Here is a 21926-nt window from a genome sequence, read left to right as displayed (position 1 = left end):
ACTCTAAAGGGACGTCCCATAGGCTCCATTCATTACTCGTGGAAAGGCTAGAAATAGCCACTTTATCTTTCCGACATTTATACTTTGCCTTAAAATCGTAACTTCCTTACATAAAGTGTATGTTTGGCCACTTTTGTCTCCTACTGAGCAAAAGTTAAATTAGTCAATGATACGTCCTAATTTGCTTCTAGACTGTGTATTTTATGTCAAAGAAAAAGTTTATGGACCTATGTATGTATGTTCACACATATACATACGTGAGATACTTAGGAAGTGTTACAGTGTTAACATTAGTACAGTTCCTTGAACTTTAAAGTCTTTCTGAATCCCCTGCACTGTGACAGTGGCCGTCATATTCTAAACACTGAGTAATATTTGTGAAGTGAAACATTGACTGTCTTCCCTGCAAAATAACATATGTTCTGATGGGAATGAGTTAGGTGTGATTACTGGACTAAACTGGAAGTGTTCATTTGAACCTCATCTGTCCTACAAATCAGTTTTCTTTTTTAGTATGAAGGAAAAGGGAAAAAAGGGCTCTGGGGTGACTTGTTACACAATGGAAACTAAACTAAGATAATATTTACTGACTCCAGGGGAGCATCTGTCAATAAAGGCCATTGGCTGATGTACGAGCATGGTTGCTGTCTAAGTAATTGATTAGGTAGTTTCTCCTTTATAGCCCACATTTCTTATTCAAGAAGAACTTGACATTGGGGAGAAAACACACATCTCAAATTAAATTTGATAAAGAAAAAAGTATAATTCTCTTATTGTCTTTTTATCTCTCCTTCCTACATGAGGAATAAGGATGAGGGGTGAGTTGTAAGCCTTTTCCCCCAAGACGGCCGTAGGCAAAATTAGATTTCTACTAAAGAGTGGAAGTGATTGGCAAGGATGAGGGTGAGAGCAGATAAAGGAAAGTCCCAGATAAGAAGATTCATATTTTCCTTTATCATTTCCCCATAATCTAGGGGCACCAAGACTGTATTAGAACTAACAAAAAGGAAAGAAAATTAAACTTGATGTGGGGAATCTCAATTCTACTCTTTGCTTTTTCCATTTTTAGACATGTGCCCAGCAAGTTTGTGCCTAACCAAGATCTTCCAGTTTCATAGGCCATGTTGGGTATAGTGTCTTCACTTGAGGCAAGGTCACTAACTGGAATCAAACGGGCTTGTTTTTGTAGATATGAATCTAACAGATCAAGGAGCCTAGTGACCACCTACCATCTAAACTAAAAATCTAGAGCAATGGCACACATCCTCCCACAACACAGGTTCTTTGGCTGAAGAGTATATCACCAGCCAACATCTTATCAAACATAGAAAAATACATATTCACATTTACTATAAAAAAGTAATAGAATCTGGGGAAATTTTTTGAACTTACCATTGTAACACTAAAGATTTTATCAGCCAGCATACTGTAAGAATTAGAAAAGTGTGAAAGATTTTGTAAATACTTGCCGAGTTTAAGTATCTCATTGTTTTCTGCACCTGATGCAGTGCCTGGCACAGACGTACATTGCAAATGTCTATTAAATTAAAATTGCCCAACTCAAAGAAAGCTTGATGTAATTTTTATAGCCATAGAAAACATCTCAAAATGTTTCTTCAAGTGAGAGAGATTTAGGAAAACCATGCATTCATTTCCCAAATCATAGCTTTCTTTTCATAGAAACTTTATGGTGATGTCATGTGGTCTTATTAAATAGTTTTATGAGGGCTCCTGATTAGTTATCAAAATAGATAAGCAAGACAAAAAAAAAAAAAAATAGGGACCTTTCTTATTGGGTGTGTCAACTCAGATGCTGACAAAAACTGCTAAAAGTGCCTGCCTTTATTCGTCCATTAGTTTGAGCAATATGTTTAGATCTACACTAAGGAGGATTCTAAAGGCAGAAACAATTGGCTGGTTTCAGAGGGAGGAAGTGATTTTGATAGGTAGATTGCTATATAGACAGGAAAGCTCACTGAGAAGTGTTAAGTGATTGAAAAGTTTCTGGGTATCCCAGCTCTATCAGCAAGACTGAAAAGAAAGAAAAGGAAGCTATTATCAGAGGAGACTTGAAAAATTAACTTTTTCCGGGAATCTGTGGTATCTGCAGGTTGTCCCAAAAGTCGCCCCTAAAGTCAAGCTATGTAAGGAAAATGAGAAATTGCATATAAATGTACCTTTAATTACAAAATAGTCATTACAAAATATTTACTGGTGAGAAATTAGCCCACGTGATTAGGCCATCCATTTGCTAATCGTTGCAGTTAAAGAGTTAGGCTCCTGCCCTCCCACAGAGACTGGGTGGTTGGGTGATAACTCTCACAATCATTGCATTTCAAAGTGCTGGTTCCCAGGTTCTTGTAGAAAAGATTCTTCAGTTGTGAAACTAGCAAGTGATTTAGAGATTTACATCTGAACAGAGGCACAGAGAGAAAGTTTTCTAAGTTTTCTTCTATGGAAATTTTTTATTATTATTGAGTTATATACACATAGATCATGAATACATTTATGCATATGTAGGGTACAATGTGTTGATTTTTTTATACAATCTAATGTGATTACATCAAACCAATCAACATAGCTTTTGCCTCATTTACTTGATTACTGTGTTAAGACACTTATGTTCTACACTTGACAGATTTGACTTGTACCCTTGCAACATGCTCCATAGGTGTGGTCCGTCGTTTACTCTCCCTCTTTTTTAATGTAAGTGCTCTAAGAAAAGGAGACCAGACACCTGCAGAGCCAAGGAGAAGCCTGTCAAAAGTTAGACAAGTTGAAGGGGAATGTTAAAGCCCTCTTGGCCTTTCAAAGGCCAAAGAGCAGGGAGCGATTGAAAAGGAGAACAATTGATAAGAAAGTTTGGCAAATTCAAGTGATTGCAGCACTTGTGTGTTAAGCATTTACTCTGAGCTCATTCCCACAGCAGCAAAAGCAGGAGGAAACCGGAGAGAAATGAAATTAAAGAAGCACACACTCACAGATAAGCAGAAAAAGACTAACCTTCCATAAAAAACAGGGTGGCAGCCTACCTTGATTTAAGAAATTCTGAGCAAGTTGTCCTTACCCCAAAATTCTCTTTGCTATAATGCTCTATCGCTTTATGTAGTACCTTGTATTAAAGCTGAACAACTCTAGTGAGATGTAAATGTCATCCTCAGTGTTGGCCTTTTCAGCCATCAGATAAGTTTATCGGCTCAAATAAGTGTATTGGACTGAAAGCAGAATACATGGTGTGTTCTTGGAATTACACTCTCCTTGTCTTCTGTCGTTCTGTGCTCTGAACACATTTACTCTTCCGTGTGTGATAGTGAACATGTCCTTGCCTGCCACTACCATCAACTCCCTTGTAGGGAAAGTTGCTGGACATGTCCCTTCAAATCCATTCATCTTAGATGCTAAGTCAATGTTTGTTTAAAAGCACACTTTTTTGTGTGTAAAATGGCACAGGGTGGGCAGGTTTTAATAGAATGGAAGTGATTGCAAACACTCTTAGAAAACATGAAAGACTGCCTGACAAAATAAGAAAAGGTCTTTGGGAGAAAATAGAGTGATGCCATTGGCCTCTGAGCAAAAGAAAGACCTAATATCTACGGAAGGCAAATGGAGCTTTTCAGCAAACACCGCTGAAATGTTTGTTTCTTCTTGAATGTTTTGGCTGTGGTTGAAATGAAACAATTTGGATGGAGCTTAGAGCTTGCTTTTAAAGTGTCCATTATAAGTTTTAAGAACACTGCTTTCAAAAATTCAGAAAAAATGGCCCAAGTGAGCCCACCCCCAGGGGCCATGGTGGATACGGTGACTGTTCACGTGCTTCTTCCTTCCTCCTGCTCCTTGTTCTGTTTCCCATGTTACTGTCATTGACCACCACCCTGGAAACTCTTCTGTCAGCACCCTAGCCTGGGCTCATTTTTTTCTAGCCACTCTACTTTTGTTTTTCTATCCTTTAGTATCCTCCAGACACTAAAGTTAGATTTATAAAAGTTTTGGTTTTGACCAGTTTTTTCCATATACAATTTTCCTTACCCCCAAAGCTTCACCTTTATGTCTATGGCTCCCAAGTGTCCAGGGAACCCCAGAGAACACCTCCTGTAGTCTCATGAGCCAGTGTATTGTGAACAGTCAGCACATAAACTCTACATCTCTTCCAGCCTTGCCCCCTTGTTGTCAAGTCTTCTAGAGATGAAGTGGAGGGAGGGGCTCATTATTAGTTCCACCAATAGTACCCATTTTAAAGAAGCCGATATCCTTGCCGAGGTCACTGCCTGCCAGTCTTCTCAAAGCCACAGAGTCTCTGAACAGGCCAGGCAGCTGTGTGGAGGAAGAAGTGTGGAGCAAGTTCCTGTTCCCAATCTGTGCCTCATTTTGTCACCTAGAGTGTAGAACAGCCCTACTTGTGTACACAGTCTTCCCTTGGAAACATATTCTCAGTCTTGGTGCAAACACACTGCTACATTTTACAGGTCTCTTGGTGAACCGTGGAATGTATTATGGCTCTAGTCAAGAGCTCCATATCCATATACCCAATTGCTTACTGGACATCTCCACTTGAACATCCCACAAGCAACTCAAACTCATTAGCCCCAAACGGAAATCTGTCCTCACTCATCTACAAACCTGTCCTTCCCTGTTTGTACCTTAGCTCAGCAAAGGACATTCCATCCCATTCAGTTGCCAAAAGTAGGAATCATTCTTGACCCCTAAACTCTTTAAACTCCCTCTCAACCTCCCTCTCTCTCCCCCTTTCTCACTCTGTCTCTATCTCCCTTTCTTTTTATCTCTCTCTTTCTCACACACACACATAACCACAAAATCATCAAGCATGAGAAAGATAGAGAATTCATAGGCTTCATTTTTATTCTTAAACTTTTGATGAGTGTATTTTTTACATGAATGAGGCATTTAAGAATCTAAATGTCTATACTGACAGTTTCAGAATGAGCTTATCAGAACACAGAAGGCACAAACCATACAAGAACTGTGTGAAAACCTTTAGACTGTAATAAGATAAAGGCAAAAGTTGGGTAGGACTGGTTGGCTGACTTGATTAATGAATAGATGGGGGAAACTGGGAGGAAGGAATTGCGGGAGGGAGGAAAGGATGGAAGGATAAGAGCGAGAAAGGAGGCAGAGAGAGTCTTTAAAAGAAGGGCTAAAGAATGAAAAACAAGACTTACTGCTGATAACAGTATGAACAGTCAGAATTTCTTAACCGCATCTTTGCTTTCATATTTATTACTTTCTTCAAACTATGACATGGGTATAAGAGAGTTCAGGGGCTGGTACAACAGTCCTAAGTTGCCTTTCATTTTATGATGAAAAATTTCAAATATATTCAGAAGTAGGAAAAACAAAATTTACCTCTGTCATTAATTGTATATTCCAGCCCCACAGTCTTAAAATGAAGCAAATGTAAGAAATTGTTCAAGTTAGTTAAATTTTCAAGAATTTAGAGAATTCACAAATTTAAAGAATTTTCAAGATTTTAAAGAATTATATCCTAGTGACATAATATTTTAAAAAACCACCACCACCCCTACTATCTATTATTTTGAAAAATAATAAAGAGGAAATTACAAGAGAAAGGTATTGGGAGAATTCTATACTCTTTTTTATTAAAAATAAAAATTATGTATTCTTTAGAGGCTAGGGGATGAACTTGGTGTAGGTTTTGTGATAGGATGGATTTTTCTCCAGATTATGGACAAAATACATTGGTAATCATAGACACATCAATGTATTAAAAATAAGGATTGCTTTAGTGACTTTATTTTCTTATCCATTTATTTAAATTCCATCTTTTTAATGAAGAGATTAACCCAGCTAATTTTTTTTGCAGTTTTTGGCTGGAGCTAGGTTTGAAACTACCACCTTATGGGGCCAGCACCCTATTCCTTTGAGCCAGAGGTGCCGTCCGCTAATTTCACTTTTCAATAAGATTATCAGACTTCTAGATCAGGAAAATACTGTCAGATAAAAATTAACCTTAATTTCAACAAGATACTGACAAAAGCTCCTGGACCGTGCATGTGTTGGAGAAATGTGGGCTGGGTCACCATCCAGTGGGTGGTCTCATGACCATGCCTAGAGGAACAACTGATGGTCAGTGAACTGGAGGAAGGCCTCTGGTAGTGTAACAACAAGCCCTGTTCAGGGTCTTAGTTTTAATCAGTGATGAAGACATACAAGACAGGCAACTAATTTCAACGTAGGGGTTTATAAAACTCTAAGAAAAGCTTTACACACATGTAAAGCTGAATTAAGCTCATGGTTTGTTGGGGCCAAGAAAAAGAAAAAGAAATTTATTGTAAACAGGTAGATAAAGGAGTGAAAAGCACACCCAGAAAACACAGCTCAGCTTACGGTGCCTTTATGGATGGATCCTGCAGTTGACACGGCATGCAAGCCAGTTTCCATATCTGGAAAGCGAAATTGTATTGCTCACCACATCTCTTCTAATATTCAGGACTTAAGTCATCAGCCAGGAAGAACTTACACAAATAGAAAACATTTACAGACCTATGTACCCCTTCCACATTCTAGAACAAAACACAGGGTCAGTGATGTCCCATAGAGATAGGACGAGGGAGAGCAGCCAGTGTACTCCTGGGCCAAAGCATCAGCATCCTCCCTACATCCCCCTTCACTACGTCTTGTAGAGATGCACCTTTGCCAGGTTGCCCCCGAGAACTCTATGGGAGGGAGGTGCCGAGCTGTCAGGGTTACTGTTCTCAGAGGGTAGGGTCTTGCAGGAACTAAAAAACTTACCTGTGTGGTACATCATAATCCTTTTATATCTGGAGCTTAACTCATTATTCTTGAAGAATTTGCACAAAGCATCTCTCCCCCTAATGTTTCTTTGAAGGGATTATTTACAGATACTGAGACTCTCCTGATGGTTGAGCCAAACTCAGCGCCAATAAAAGTACATCCTCATCCAGGGGGAAGGAGGATGTAGCATTCAGTATTTCTGATCATCTCTTTGTCTCTGATGACCTGGTGTCCTAGAGAGCTCATCTCCCACAGAAGCCTCACAGATGTATAGATGCCATGAAATTGGGAACGATTTTTGAAGTGAGATTCCAGTGATGATAAGAATTTTAAAAGATTGCATAAATGCTCAAAGCGTAAGCTAAAAAAATACAAAAAACTTACCAGGTAAATATGAAGCCCTACCCTGAGCCCCCAAATACTTAAGCACTTGAATAGCAATAGGAGATAGAAAAGATCTAACTTACATAGAAACACATAAGATTATTTAAAATCACGTTTTTAATGAACTGCAAACTTCATAAGAGCCAGAAGAATGATCCATCTATTAAAAAAAGATGCATTAGTTAAATATCTTTATCAAAGCTGCTAATAATTGCTTTCTATATATTCTATACAAATAGGCCATAAGCTGTGGCACTCAGGTTAATTTTTGGACATGTTTTAAAGAAGTATTAGCCAGCCATAGAACAGAGAGGCTAGAATGTCTAAGGGTCACAAAACAGTGTTTGATGATAATGAAAATAATAATAGCAGCTCCCGTGTATTGAAGCCCTATCAGCTGCCAGACTTCAAGGTAGACTCTCTACCCCAAATGGCTGTGCAGTTGAACATCTTTTACCTAAGGAAGTCAAGGAGAGGCTACCTTCCCAGCTAAACTGTAAAGTCTGTGATGACAGGGGGTCTGGGACATAATTTCCAGATGATAATGAAGATGCTAGTAATGATCTGGTAGCTGCTTCCTAATATTTGAAAAGTGAATTATCTAGTGGCAGGGAGAAAAGATGATGTGGCCCCCGAGGGGAAACTAGATCAAATAGGCTGACGTTACAGGGAGGCAAATTAAAGCTCGAATATATTAAAGAAATGTGTAGCACATATTGTTTTTCAGAAATAGTACAGGAAGGTTTTTAAGGAGGCCCGTTTATTAAATAATCATGAATGTATTCGGTGCAGAAGTCAAGACTTGATATGTTTTTCTCATTTTATACATGAGGCTGCTGAGATGCCACCTGAAATCTTGTTTAAGTTCACACAACTAGGAAGTGACAGAATTAAAGTTGCCTGTCCATTTATTTTTCACTAACTCGTAACCTTCCCTGTCATTGCAAATCCTACAGGGCCGTTGGCTAAACGTTCATCTCTTGAGAACATTTCTAAGGGAATTCCTGCATCGGTTGAGGGTAGATCCCACCTCTCTGATCCTGCACATGCTCAGTAGCAAGGAGCCTGTTTGTCAAGTAATAAGCTTTCTGAGAATGGATGTTTAATAATCTGCTTCATAGAACCACAAAGTATTAGGACTACTGATAACATTTTACGTGACTCTAAAGGGATCCGTTTGAGTTGAGGACTGTTAAATGCTCTCGGGGAGGGATATTTGCTAATTCATCCAGAGTTTCATTGGGAGAGCATGTCATTGGCCTCCTAATATAATTGCTTCCAGGCAGGTTCATTTATCTGCTTCTCTATTTTATTCTGAAGCATTCATGGAACACATTTTACTAGTGTATCACTGGTAAAGAGAAAGTTCAATCCATATCACAGTATAGCTGTGCGTCTTTATACCTGTTGTGAAGCATAGCATGGGCTTGAAGAAAGGCAAATACATAGCAGCAGAGAAAAGCAGGCATTAGTTGGAAGTCTGCTGTAATCTAGACCCAGTCCAGAGATTAGCTCAATCAAAGAACAAGAGAAATACTAGGAGGTCAGGTGCTAGTACAACAAGCAGCCTGTCTGTGGAGGATTGTGAAGCGCCTGGCCAAACCCAGCAGAGATTCTGTGCTGGAGCAGTGGAAATATTGTCAGGTAGAAAGCTGGAAGTGCCTGCAGAGGGGGCTTGAATTCTGAGTGGGGCTCTCAGACATCGTGTTGTGGGCATCAGGAGTGATGCTTCTTTCCTCAATGGAAGGGTAGAATAAAGAGAGCAATTCCGGAATATGGGAACGTGTTCCCTCTGCCTTGGGGGGAACGGGAAGCCGCAGTATAAGAAAGAGTAGAGAGAGGTGGTTTTTAGAAAGGACTCTTCTCTGAGACTGACTGGAAGAATCGCAGGAGAGGTATTAGTAAGAATAACGAGCACACAGCACTCACCTGCCAGCGCTCTAAGTGCGTTAGGTATATTCACTCATTCATTTTTACAATGATCCTATGAAATGAGTTCTACTATTCTCATCAACCCTGTCTTCCAGATGAGGTTTCTAAAAGCAATTAACCTTAAAGTCACAAGGAGAAGATGTCCAACTTTGAGTATGTGTCACCTAACAGCTGTGTTTTAATAAAATAATCATCTGAGGTTAGTGTCTGGTGCAGTCAGTGAACTCCACTTCACAGCTTGAGCAGACTGTTCTCAGATGAGGCAGAATCAAGGAGGATGAGATGGTGTTCCTTGGTCTGTGAACGGGCTCACCAACCTGACCTCCCATGGACCCGAGGAATATGGGACAGACCTTTTCAAGTCTTAAAGTTGTATTTATATTCTAATAAAAATAGGAAACGAAATCTCGCCAAGAGGATTATGTCAGCAGTGGGTTTATTTGTATTTCCACACACATGGCATACCATATGTGTGCTTTTCCCCCACTAGGGGCTCAAGATCTGGATCGCATCCGACTCTCCACCTACAGAACAGCCTGCAAGCTTAGGTTTGTCCAGAAGAAGTGCAACCGTAAGTATTCCCGTTGTTTGGGTTCGTTACCATTGTGAATCCTATAGCTTGTTTACCTTTAGTACTCAGTTTATTAAAACTGTGTTTTCTTACAAGTTGATAAAAATATGTTTACATGTAGAAGGAACATGGTGATACACAAATGGCAGAGAGCTTGCTGCTAAGCGATCCTAAAATCTCAATTATGCTTCACTACTGAGGTACTGAAATGGATGAGCCTCTGGTTGTACGTATTTGCATTATAATTCTGACCTTGGGGTGGTTTAAATCTAGAGGAGTGTTTTTATTCCTTTCTTTAACCTTGGTCATTTACAATACCAAGGACCATCAAAGTGGTTTCCAAGAAATTTATACAATATCAAACATTAAGTCCTCCTCATATTTGTATTTTCTTTACAAGTGTAGAAAAATGGTTTCGAGCTTCTGAAAGATATGTTAAGTTTTTTTTCTTAAATGACAAATTCTTTGTGTGAGTACTGATCACATTTGCCTACATCAGACAAGATAAAGAAAAAAGGCAATATTTAAAGAAACAAAGGAAGTTGCTTCAGCTTTTATCCAAATTTTAAATTTAAGCAGCTGGATCGCTAGTCACAGTGAGGATTTTACATTCCTTGATGGGTCCATGCTTTCATCATATTACCACATCCACTTTGTCTTGGGAGAAAATATTACTTCACAATTCATGTATAAGAACTTACTCTTTTCATTTTGGAAAACTGCTAGAAAAATTGATAACCATTTTCCTTTCCAATTTGTTTTGGATGAATTTTTAAAAGTAAAAGCCATGATATTCTCCTAAGTTCCTACACAGAGTTCTTGAATAACTGGCATGGAAATCAGACAGAAACCTGAAACTGGGTAATTTATGAAGAAAAGGAATTAATTTCTCACAATTATGGGGACTGAGAAGTCCAAGGTTGAGGAATTGCACCTGGTGAGGGTCTACTTGCTGGTAGGGACTCTGTAACATTCCAAGACAACACAGGGCACCAGCTGGTGAGAGGTCCCAGTCCTGCCCCCATGATAGCCCATCAGTCCATTAATCCATGACTGTGCTAATCCATTCATGAGGACTCTGCCTCTTAAAGGCGCCACCTCTCAACACTACCACATTGGGGATCAAATTTCAACATGAGTTTTGGAGGGAACAGAAACTCAAACCACAGCACTGGGGCCAGGAGTGGAGGCTCACACCTGTCATCCTAGCACTCACGGAGGCTGAGGCAGGTGGATTGTTTGAGCTCAGGAGTTGGGAGGCCAGCCAGAGCAAGAGTGAGAACTTATCTCTACTAAAAATAGAAAAACTGAGCTGGGTGTTTGGTGGGTGCCTTTACTCCCAGCTACTTGAGAGGCTGAGGCAGGAGGATCCTTGAACCTAAGAGTTGGAGGTTGCTGTGAGCTGTGACTCCACAGTACTCTACCCAGGGTGACTGAGTGAGATACTATCTCAAAAAGAAAGAGAAAAGAAAAGAAAATGCACAACATCGGTAAAACATTGATTATGTGTTTCAATTCCCCCAAGGAAGCTAGACCAATCCAAAAGGAATAGCAAGAAAGCGCCAGAGATGCTGGGAAGACTGCGGATGTGTCCTGGGTATCGATGAGTCATTAAAATTCCTTTCCAGGGCCGGTGTTAGGGAACAAGTTCCCTCTTTCCCCTCCAATCCCATCACCCATATTAAAATAAAAGGAAGAATCTTCATATTATCAGCAACAAAAAGGGCTGGGATTCTCCCAGGGTCTTGTCATATATTACCAGTACAATGACCCACAAAACTGGAGGGAAGGGTACAAGGGAAGGGTAACAGTCCTGTCTGCCTCCTTGAAAGCTTTGCAAGCAGAGTCTTCCCTGGGCTCCTTTCTTTTGAGCTACAGATAGAGAGAGAGGCTACCAAATGGTAAGAAGGAACAACAAAAAAAAAAAAAAAATGAAAAAGAAAGACTCAGTGCACACCTTGTGTTGTCCCTACTAATCCTTTGAGGATCTGACTTGCTTTACAGTGTACCTTATAAAAGTCACACCTACCAGGATGAGCAAAGATACTACATTTTATGTAAACTGAACACAGTTAACGTTCAAGGAAGAAAAACAAACATATTTTGAACGCTTTGCTTCTTTTCAAAATTGTTTCCGCCTTGATTAGAACATTAATGCAAGTCCTATATGTTTTTGCTGAGTTTTCCTTCCTACCAATAAATATAACAGTTGTGATGCTCAGAAGTGCCTGGAAAATGCTTACACAATTGATCTTGGCTTATCGGGATGAAAGCTGAAGCCTTCCTTTTAGGAAGCCAACCAGCCAAAAGCAGTGGTGTTTACATAACACAACCTGATTCAGCAGTAAATACAACTCCCCGGGTTAGAGGAAGGTAATTTTAGTCTCACCCGCGCTAAATGATGGTACCTTATGATGGAGTTTTACTTTTCAATAAAAGAAATTTTTAAATCTAGGTAATGTATTTGTAAGTGCATTGTTTTATTGGAAAGTACCTTATTACATTCTAGTATGTTTGGGCTGTTATCACAAAAAATATCCCAAACTGAGTGGCTTGTAAGCAACTTGTATTTTTCATAGTTCTGGAAGGTGGAAAGTCCAGCATCAATGCCCCGGCAGATTCAGTGTCACTTCATAGACATCAAAGGATCTTAACTCAGAACAGGCTGTTCACTTTGGGGCCCAGACCTTACTAACAGGTGAAATTTAATTTGGATATTAAGAAAACCAAGTTTACAAACCTGGAAAGGGAAAAAAACGTAAGAACTGGCGCTTGTAAAATCATCATCTAGAAAAAATAAATATTGTCTGGATACAGCATGGAGTATATGGGTTTTTAGGAGATTTCTTTTTAATCTAAATTCAGAGATCATAAACGTTCATCAATTCCCCACAGCCAGTGCCTACAGTGGTTCCAGTTTCTAAGCTACAACATTGGTTCCTATCACTGACATTTATGATCATTTTCCTTCATTTAATTCCTTTGATTTAATTGAGGCTGAGAATCACCATTTCCCAGAGGTATAAAAGGATCCAAAACAGGAGGCCGGAAAACCCTGGCCCGTGGACTGAGTGAGGCCCGGCACCTGCTTAGACATACTAAGACAGTTTTCACAGATGAGTATTTGTGACCACATTGTGAATAGGAAAGGCTAACTCGTAACCTCGATTAAGCAAAATGTATACTCCAAAAAAGAATTATAGTCTTCTCATTGGTAAGCCAGCATTTTTAAAGACTGTACTCAATTATTATATATTGAATTTCATCAGGAAAAATGTCATGGAAATTGTTTTTTCTCTTGTTATACATGTATTTACATAATATCCTTGATTATTACATCTCTGAGTCTACAAAAAACAGTCACCAATCCCAGCTCTGACAGAAGAGTTGTAAGAAGTCCATCTCTTCTTTCAGGCAAAGGACTCTGCACTCCTTCAACTTCTCTTCTGTAGGATCTAAGTTCCAAATCGCTTCTTCTCCTTACTATTCATCTTTTTACCTCTCACACCCGCCTTCCCTGTGACATAACTAGCACATTCCTCAACAGAATCAAAGGATAAATGTTTCTAAAAACTTAGGGACACCAAGTTGGTTATTTTCTGTTCAAGGAGGAATGGAACAAAGTGGAGAATACAAGTAATATTCCAGTTACTCCTGTCTGATCCACCACCTCTTCTTTGGCTTCTAGACTTCTTTGTTAACTTGCCACAAAAATTGATACCCTTTAAGGCGTTTTATAAGCACAGGTGAAATGGCAATCTGTCGGCCCTGATTTTAGACAAATCACCGTTTCCTACTAGAACATGATTTCCTTGGTCAGCATTGACGTGGCTAATGATCCGGAGACCCTGTCATGTCAGCAGATCTTCTTCCATGAAACGCACCCTGAAGTTCATGAGCAAAAAAGGCAACCTGAGAGATAAATCAGAAATAGCTAATCTTTGCCGTTTCATGGTAGGAATAAAACCCAAGGACATAAGGGGATACTCACTCCCACACCCCCAGCTAATATTGTGCCATTTCTTAGGCCTGTTGGTTACAGCCTAGATTTTCTTTCTGTTCATCACATCAGCTAAAATTTTATTTATAAGAGGAAGAGGAGACAAAGGTCTGTAACCGTATCTGGGCTATCAGAGTTCCTAAAAATATTCTTTCTCTAGCAAATGAAACATTTTTTCAAAGTACTCTTCATCCAGATGTCATTTAACTTAGAACACATGCTTTTCCCTGTGTTGTCTTTAAACTTCTTTCAAGAGTTCTCGTGGGCCAAAGAATGCAGTTATCTGTTTACCTAAATCAGTGGTTCTCAACCTGTGGGCCGCGGCATTAGGAAGGTTGAGAACCACTGACCTAAATGTTCCTCTGTCACTGCAAATGAATCCAAGTGAGTGCCGTATAACCAGTAGGTCCTGAATTCATATTCCACTGAATTCGTTTTTCACCATGCAGGTGAATAGAAGGACACTAGCCTTACGCAGCACAAGTACCTTTGAAATAGTTTCTAGTAGTAAATACTAATATCCCTCTCATTTTTGTTCAATCCACTATACCAGTGTATGCTCCCTCTCTGATTCATTTTTATATATAGGGAGTTGTGGCTGCCTGTGTCTGTATTCTAATGTTAGGTAACAAGTTAGCAGCTTAAAACACCACAAACTTACTATCTCCAGTTTTGTTGGTTTTTTGTTTCAGGGGGTTTTTTTGTAGTTCAGGAATCCAATAGATGCGTGGTTAAATTCTCAGCTCAGAATTACAATGGGCTGAAACCAAAGTGCTGGTCGGGTCTGTGGACATCATCTAGGGCACGGGATCCTCTTCTAAGTGTCCTGATGGTTGGACAAATTCATCTTCTTGTGGTTGTAGAATTGAGGTTCCATTTTTTTTTGATTTGTTTGTTTTTTGAGACAGAATCTCACGATGTCTTCCTCAGTAGAGTGCTATAACATCACAGCTCACAGCAACCTCAAACTCTTGAGCTTAAGCAATTCTCTTGCCTCAGCCTCCTGAGAAGCTGGGACTACAGGCGCCTGCCACAATGCCCAGCTGTTTTTTTGTTGTAGTTGTCATTGTTGTTGGCAGGCCCAGGCTGGGTTCGAACCCGCCAGCCCTGTTGTACGTGGCTGGTGCCCTCGCTGCTGAGCTACAGGCTCCAAACTGAGGTTCCACTTTTGTTTTATTTTGTTTTGTTGAGGTTGTGTTTTCTTTGGGGCCATCAGCTAGAGACGACTCTCAGTTCCTAGAGCCGTCTTTACTCCTTCCTTGCCACATGGCCTCTGTCGGCAGCTTAGAGCATAGACGTTTGCGTCTTCTTCCAGCCCAGCTCGTGTGTGTCTCCCTGATTTTCCCTTCTATGACCAGCTGGAGGAATCTTTGCTTTGAACGGACTCAAGTATTGTTATCAGGCCCATTCAGATGGTCTCCAAGTTTTAAGGTCTACTAATTTGACATTATAATTTCTTAGGCAGAATCCCTTCACAGCAGCACCTGGATTTGTGTTTGAATAACTGGGAGAAAGTATGTGACACCATGACAGAAACAGGGGTGGGGGTGGACAGGGGGAGTGGCAGGGAATTAAGGATTCTGCCCACCACACTGTGCAAGAACACAGACTTTCTACGTCTCTCTTGGATATAAAAAATACAGCTTAAAGTAAAAAAAAAATAAAATAAAAATAAAAAACTCAGGCAAAAGAAATAGAACCAAAAAAAGAAATGTTTAAAATGGAAAGATTAAAGGACTCTCCCTAGCCAAGGGGTCAGAAGGAAGAACAGAAACATTCATAGTTCAGGAAATATTAGTAAGGGGCAGATGACTAACCCTTGAGCACAATTATCTTTTTTTCTAATGTTGCAAATGTTTTTGATACATATTTTCATTCCTGATGTTGAATCATTCTAGACCCTTGTTTGGAATGAAGAAAAGAGCACTGTGCTAGAATGCAATGTTCCAAAAAATGCTCTGTGGCAATAGAACACAAACAAACCCATTAAAGATGTCTGCATTGTATGACAACGGAACTGCTGCTCCTCTCGGGGCACCCCAGACCAATGACAGAATTGTTTCCCCTGAGTCAGAGCAAACTTCTGATAAAGAAAAGTTATGATTTGAAAATGCTGATAATTCTGATACAAATTTTTAAAAAGCTGCTTCTTCCCTTTAATTGTTTTCTTTTTTGAGATCTTGACAGTAGAGGGTTTGTTTGTTGTTTTAGGGAATGCCAGAAGAGCCGTCCACTCCAGCTGCTACTACTGCACCACGTGTGAACTAAGTCAGTGCCTACTGTCTTGTTTCTAGGCTGCTAGACCTGACTTACGATTTCCTTCCCTTTCTTCTGGGTCTGCATTATACCTGGAATCTGTCAACTAAGTACTTTTACTTTCACAATTTAGGGGAAAAACCATTATCTTTAAATGCCTCTGTGACTGGAGAGTGATTCACACACAGGAATGCCTTTCAAGCCACCCCCACCCTAACAGGTATCTAACAGGTGCAAAGGTAAGATTCAGTGACCTTCCCCTAGCGCCTGCCAAGCTTTGTTCTTGGGAGCCCTCCCATTGGCCCAGAGCCAATCAACCAAATGACAAAAGGATACCCAGCAGGTGTGCTCCCACAGCCTGGCTCCCAGGATCTCAAGACTGCAGCATCTAGAGAGAAACAAAAACCAGTTAGGAAGACAGGGATGGGAGACGGGCCTCTCCCACACAACCACACCTGTGTTACCACAGGACAGATGAACTCAATATGCCACTGCTGGCTTGAAGATGGAGGGGCCACATGCTCAATCTCTGGATATCCAGAGTCTACATCAGGCTCATGCCCAGCAAGGAAACAGGGGCCTCTGTCCAATAACCCACAAGGAACTGAATTCTGCTAACAATAAGAATAGCCCATAGCACAGTGGTTATGGCATTGGCCTCGTACACCCAGCCTGGTGGGTTCAAACCTGGCCTGGGCCAGCTAAACAACAATGACAACTGCAGCAACAAAAAAAATAGCCGGACGTTGTGGCAGGCACCTGTAGTCCCAGCTACTTTGGAAGCTGAGGCAAGAGAATCACTTAAGCCCAAGAGTTCGAAGTTGCTGTGAGCTGTGATACTACAGCACTGTACTACAGGCAGCATAGTGAGACTCTGCCTCCAAAAAAAAGAAACAATCTTGGAAACAGTTTTCTCCCCAGAGCCTCTGCATGCTACATGCAAACTCAGCTCAGCTTTGATTTGATCCTAAGGCTCTCATAAACAGAGAACCCAGTCATACCCTGCTAAACTTCTTGCCTTGTGGGGTAATAAAGACATATTACTTTAAGCTTCTGTGGTTATTTGTTACACAGCAATAGAGAACTAAGACAACCACCCCACCTTACATAGAAAAGCACTATGCGTGGGGGACCTGCACTCCAGGGATGTCTGCGAGAAAGAAGAACGCTCCGATGTGAGAGACTGGGACATGGACTTTGGTACGAAATTCAGAGCAGGACTAAGGCCAGTGGCCCTGTAGGTTTAGGAGGTGGGGGTGAAAACTCTATTTTGCACAGCTGATGAGGTTCGGTGTTGTTTACTGAACGCTTTGCCCGTGCCAACCTCCAAGTCCCTTGTCATCCTGGGAAGGACCCAAAGGCAGGATCTGGACATGGAGGCAGAAACAAGGACCAGTCAACAGCTCCAAATCACCAGTCCCCCAGAGCATCCTTCTGTCCCTGAGAAGCCAGACAGGAAGATAACCCATGTTAGGGCAAGTATCTTCTTCCACAAAGCAAAGGAAATTACAAACAGACTTTTAAACCTGAATCAGATCAGGCCACTTTATCTCCATTTCCCTCCTGGTAAAAGCACAGTCCTGAACATGGCCCGGTGGGCCCCATTGAGCCAGCCCTGGGTTTGCTCTGGCCTTTCTCCACCGTCCTGCCGGGTCACTCTGCTCCATCCGTGTTTGGCCTCCTTACTTCACCAGGAGCATGCCGGGCATGTGACCATGTCGGGCCTCAGCCCTGGTGTTCCCCCGGCTGAGAAACATGTGGTGACCTCCTCCCAGTCTCACAGTCTGGCTCATTGTCATCTTCTGTGTGAGGCAACCCCACCTAATACTCCAGTTCTCTGATCTCCTGTCTTGCTGTTCTTGCTTTCCCTAAAGTACTTACTACTCTCTGATGTCATCTATGCTGTGTAAGTTACTTAGTACGTTTATTACATCGTCTCCAAGTCAAAGGTAGGCTTCTTAAAAGCAAAGATCAGGGTATGTCCTGACTGATGTATCCCTTGAAAGACAACAAGTGTTTAGAAATACTTACTGAATAAATGAATGAACTTTTTAAGGCCACTGGGGAAGAAGCTCTTCAAGAAGCCAATGAGGTCAGAGACTGTACGGCTCAATACCTATTAATTTAAAATGAATGAAGCTCTGCTGATTGTCTACTGAATGTGTGGCCATTAATGTTGTATTTCAGAAGTGGAAAATATTTGTAAACCTCTGTGTTTACTCCTGACTCTCTTGTCCTTAAGTTAGTTTCTCAACTTGGAATTTTCTTGCCATGAATATTCTCAAAAACGTAACCCTCCTCCCCATGCTGGTGAGGGAACTGTAGCAGCAGTAGGAAGCCACCTGTTCTTCACATGGAGAAGACCATGTGACAAAGTTCCTTGACAAAAAACCCTATAAGATTTGCAAGGTTGCACTGGGGAGGGGGGCTTGCAACACATTGAGCTTTCATTGCCCTCAGTTTTTTGAAAGGCTTCAAAATCTAACTGAAACTGAGGGCATCATTCTAAAGCTTGACACATAGAAGTTGGTACAGAAGTTAGAGGGGGAAGATTACATTAAACACTAAGCCGCTTTACTATCCAAAAAGACAATTGCATTTTTCACTAAAGTGGCAATGGCTATCTCCACTTTATTCTTATTTTGGCATATGTGGTTTTATATTTTTTATAAACATATTTGACTCTTTTTTTAAAAAATGTGTTAAAATGTACCTAAAATTTACCATTTTAACCATGTTAAAAGTATAGTTCAGTGTCATTAAATACTTTCACCCTGTTGTTGAATCATCATCACTATCAATTTCCAATACTTTTTTTTTAACAGAGAGAAACTTTATTTAGGAAGAACAAAGAGAAAGTTGAGAGCATGTCCAAAGAGAATTGGAAGTGGGTCCCTCTCATGAAGGAGCAGAGGTGAGGGAGACCACCATTTCCAACACTTTTGCATCATCCTGAACAAAAACTCTGTCCCTCCAAATTTTTTAATACCCTGAGAATGTTGTCCCAGCCATTTTTCTTTCCAGTGATGGCCACACAATGGACTGAACTCTGAGGCATAGACCAAAGTGCCTGAAAGTCAAGCACATGATTACCCGTGGTGCTCCCTAAATGATTTCCTAAAAAGAAATTTTTTTAAAAAAAACAATCCCATCTCTCCATGTCTATTGTTGTAAAGTAAAGCTATATTCTAATGGGAAAATATTTTTAAAGAATAGTTCAGCAAATATTTATATGGATTTCCCTCCATGTGCCAGGTGCTCCATATGGCAGCGAACAAAACAGAAAAAAGTACCTGCCCTCCCACAGCTTGCAAGCTAGCAAATAATGCAGTTACTTCAGACAGAAGGGAGTACACTAAGAAAAAAAGTCAGGACATTAAGACTTGTGTTCTATCTCTGTTTATATCCTCAACAGTTTCTATCACACAGCGTGTACTGAATCCATACTCATGTGCAGGTGGGTTCATACGGTGTCTATGGAGTAATGACTCTGTGCTAGACATCTTACTGAGTGCCTCAGGGTCATGGAGATGGCTCAGATGTGGAACTTCAACTCCAGGAGCTTATAGATGATCACAGGAAACCTGCTATGTATACCATTTCCATTCTAGAGGTCGCTATTTGACAACTTACCTAATTTTTTCTTGAGCCTAAACCCACTTTGTACTTCCTTTTTCCTTTCTATCACCCTGATTCCCCAGGCCCTTTCCAAAATCTTTGCTTGGCATGTTCTGTACAATTTACTTGAGCATCTTCAGAATGTCCAGAAGTAGCAAGAAGGCTGTAAGCCTGGAACGCCCGCTAAAGGTTTCTTCCTTTCCTCTGCTTTTAAAGTTTCTTCCTTCAAAATAACAGTTCATCCACAGGATCGCTTAGATGTCTGTCCATCAGATAATGTCGGTTCTTAACATTGTCATTTGCATTTAGAAGAGAAAAGATTTAATAGAGCACCATTAAGAAGAACAATGCAGCATAAGAGAACTTCCCATTAACACAGGTTATCCTAGATAGTAATATTGCTCAGTGTGCAAATTTAGTAATTGAATAACCTCTGATCTGGAAACTAATGAACGTGTTCTATTTGGTAACAGTGCTTCTGATCTTGTGACTAGCCAATAGCAGGTACCCTGTAAAACTTGGTTGTATCAACTGATATCTGGCCTCTCAGTTTCTGAAGGAAGAAATAAAGTTGCTTATAACTATGATGGGTTTTTTTTAGAAGATGTATATCTATAGCATATTGAAATAAACTGTCCACAGCTATTTTTACCCATTGACAGTCCCAGGCTGGAGCTTCTGCTTCATCTCCTGTCAGGAATTATAAAGTTCTGTCTGTTCCAGGTGAGGAGAACAGAGCACAAGAGATATTATTAAGTGGCTTCCCCTGAATAAACACCAGATAAAATCATATAATTAGGAGCCCAACTTCTTTTTTTTGAGACAGAGTCTCATTATGTCACCCTCAGTAGAGTGCTCTGGCATCACAGCTCACAGCCACCTCAAACTCTTGGGCTTATTCTCTTGCCTCAGCCTCCCAAGTAGCTGGGACTACAGGTGCCTGCCACAACGCCCAGCTACTTTTCTATTGTTGTTGTCGTTGTTGTCGTTGTTATTTAGCTGGCCCAGGCTGAGTTCAAACCCTCCAGCCCCCGTGTATGTGGCCGGTGCCCTAACCACTGAACTACGGGTGCTGAGCCAAAGAGCCCAACTTCTAACTTCCCAATATTAGCCATGTGTCATGCTAAACAAAGTCACCGTTTACAATGCCTGTCAGGCTTTGTCACCAAAAAACACTGGAACAAACCGACACAAGCTATGGGCCACTAGCCTGCTGTACAACTGACAATAAGGCTCAAGCCCTGAGCAGCTTACTTTCTCAGAGAAATAGTGCACTGTCTTCAATGCAATCAAGTGTGATGAATTTTATTTTTCAATTCACACACCGCTAACTAAGACAGTGACATTACATTGCAGAGAAGGATACGTTGAGGAAAATTTATATAACTGAAGAGAATCAGAGTTTCCTTTAAACATGGTCATAATCATCCTGTTCTCATGTATTGCTCTGAGGGGCTTCAACCAGGAGGAGACAGTGACGTGATTAGAATCAGTGCTCAGAGTGTGTGTTCCCAGAAAGCCCCAGGACAAGGCTTGCGTGGAGGCACCTCAGTGGGACAGTGCAAGGAGGGAGAATGCAGATGGTACAGTAGTTCTGAGCAACTTTGTGAAGTGCCCCCGTAACTGTCCCCTCAGGGAATGAAAGGAAGAGGCTTTAAGCCCACTGGTCTGTCCCGCATTGGTCAAGGGTGGTCTACAGCAGCCGCCCCTGGGCTTCTGGCTCCACACGTGTGAGTGCCAGGTAGATCCCAGGTGTTCATGCAGAGATGACAGGGTCTGTAGTGACAGCCTGAGGCCCCCTGCTGCCGGAGGCCCCCTGCTGCCGGGTGGAAGGCACATTAGCCTGAGTAAATTCTATGTGACTCTGGTCACTGGGGCAGGAGCTGGAGAAAGAGGTGTGTCCAAGAAGACTTGTAAGGTACACAAGACGGGTCTGCAGTATCACCCGCTGCATGCTGTGACTTCTAATAGTCAAGGTTCCTCATCACTATTTTCCACTGACTTTTTAAAATTTTATTTTTAATTGACTAATAATAGCATTATATGTTGTTAGTTGGGCACCCATAGGTCAGTGGTTAGGGCACCGGCCACATGCTCCAGGGCTGGTGGGATCGAACCTGGCCCAGGCCTGCTAAACAAAAAGACCATAGCCAGGCGTTATGGTGGGTCCCTGTAGTCTCAGCTACTAGGCAGGCTGAGGCAAGAGAATCACTTGAGCCCTAGAGTTTGAAGTTGCTGTGAGCTGTGATGCCACGGTAGAGTGCTATGACATCACAGCTCACAGCAACCTCAAACTCTTAGGCTTAAGCCATTCTCTTGCCTTAGCTTCCCAAGTAGCTGGGACTACAGGTGCCCACCACAGTAACAAAGTGAGACTCTGTATCAGTTAAAAAA

At 41.1% G+C, this 21926-nt stretch overlaps 1 protein-coding gene across 8 annotated transcripts in view; it reads left to right on the top strand.

Moving 5' to 3' along the window:
* Nucleotides 1-21926, top strand: part of DTNA (dystrobrevin alpha) — a 358694-nt gene that overhangs the window by 233226 nt on the left and 103542 nt on the right. For all 8 annotated transcript variants that reach the window (XM_023510207.1, XM_012802048.1, XM_003784746.1 and 5 more), the window contains one exon: nucleotides 9578-9658. In XM_023510207.1, coding sequence (XP_023365975.1) covers nucleotides 9578-9658 — 81 coding nt within the window. The remainder of the gene's footprint in view (nucleotides 1-9577; nucleotides 9659-21926) is intronic.

The sequence above is a fragment of the Otolemur garnettii genome, unplaced genomic scaffold (genome assembly GCF_000181295.1).
Source record: "Otolemur garnettii isolate 467f Iridium unplaced genomic scaffold, OtoGar3 scaffold00012, whole genome shotgun sequence".
NCBI classification, from domain to species: Eukaryota; Metazoa; Chordata; class Mammalia; order Primates; family Galagidae; genus Otolemur; species Otolemur garnettii.
The sequence above is the reverse complement of the archived record's forward strand: the minus strand, read 5'-3'. Positions and strand labels throughout refer to the sequence as shown.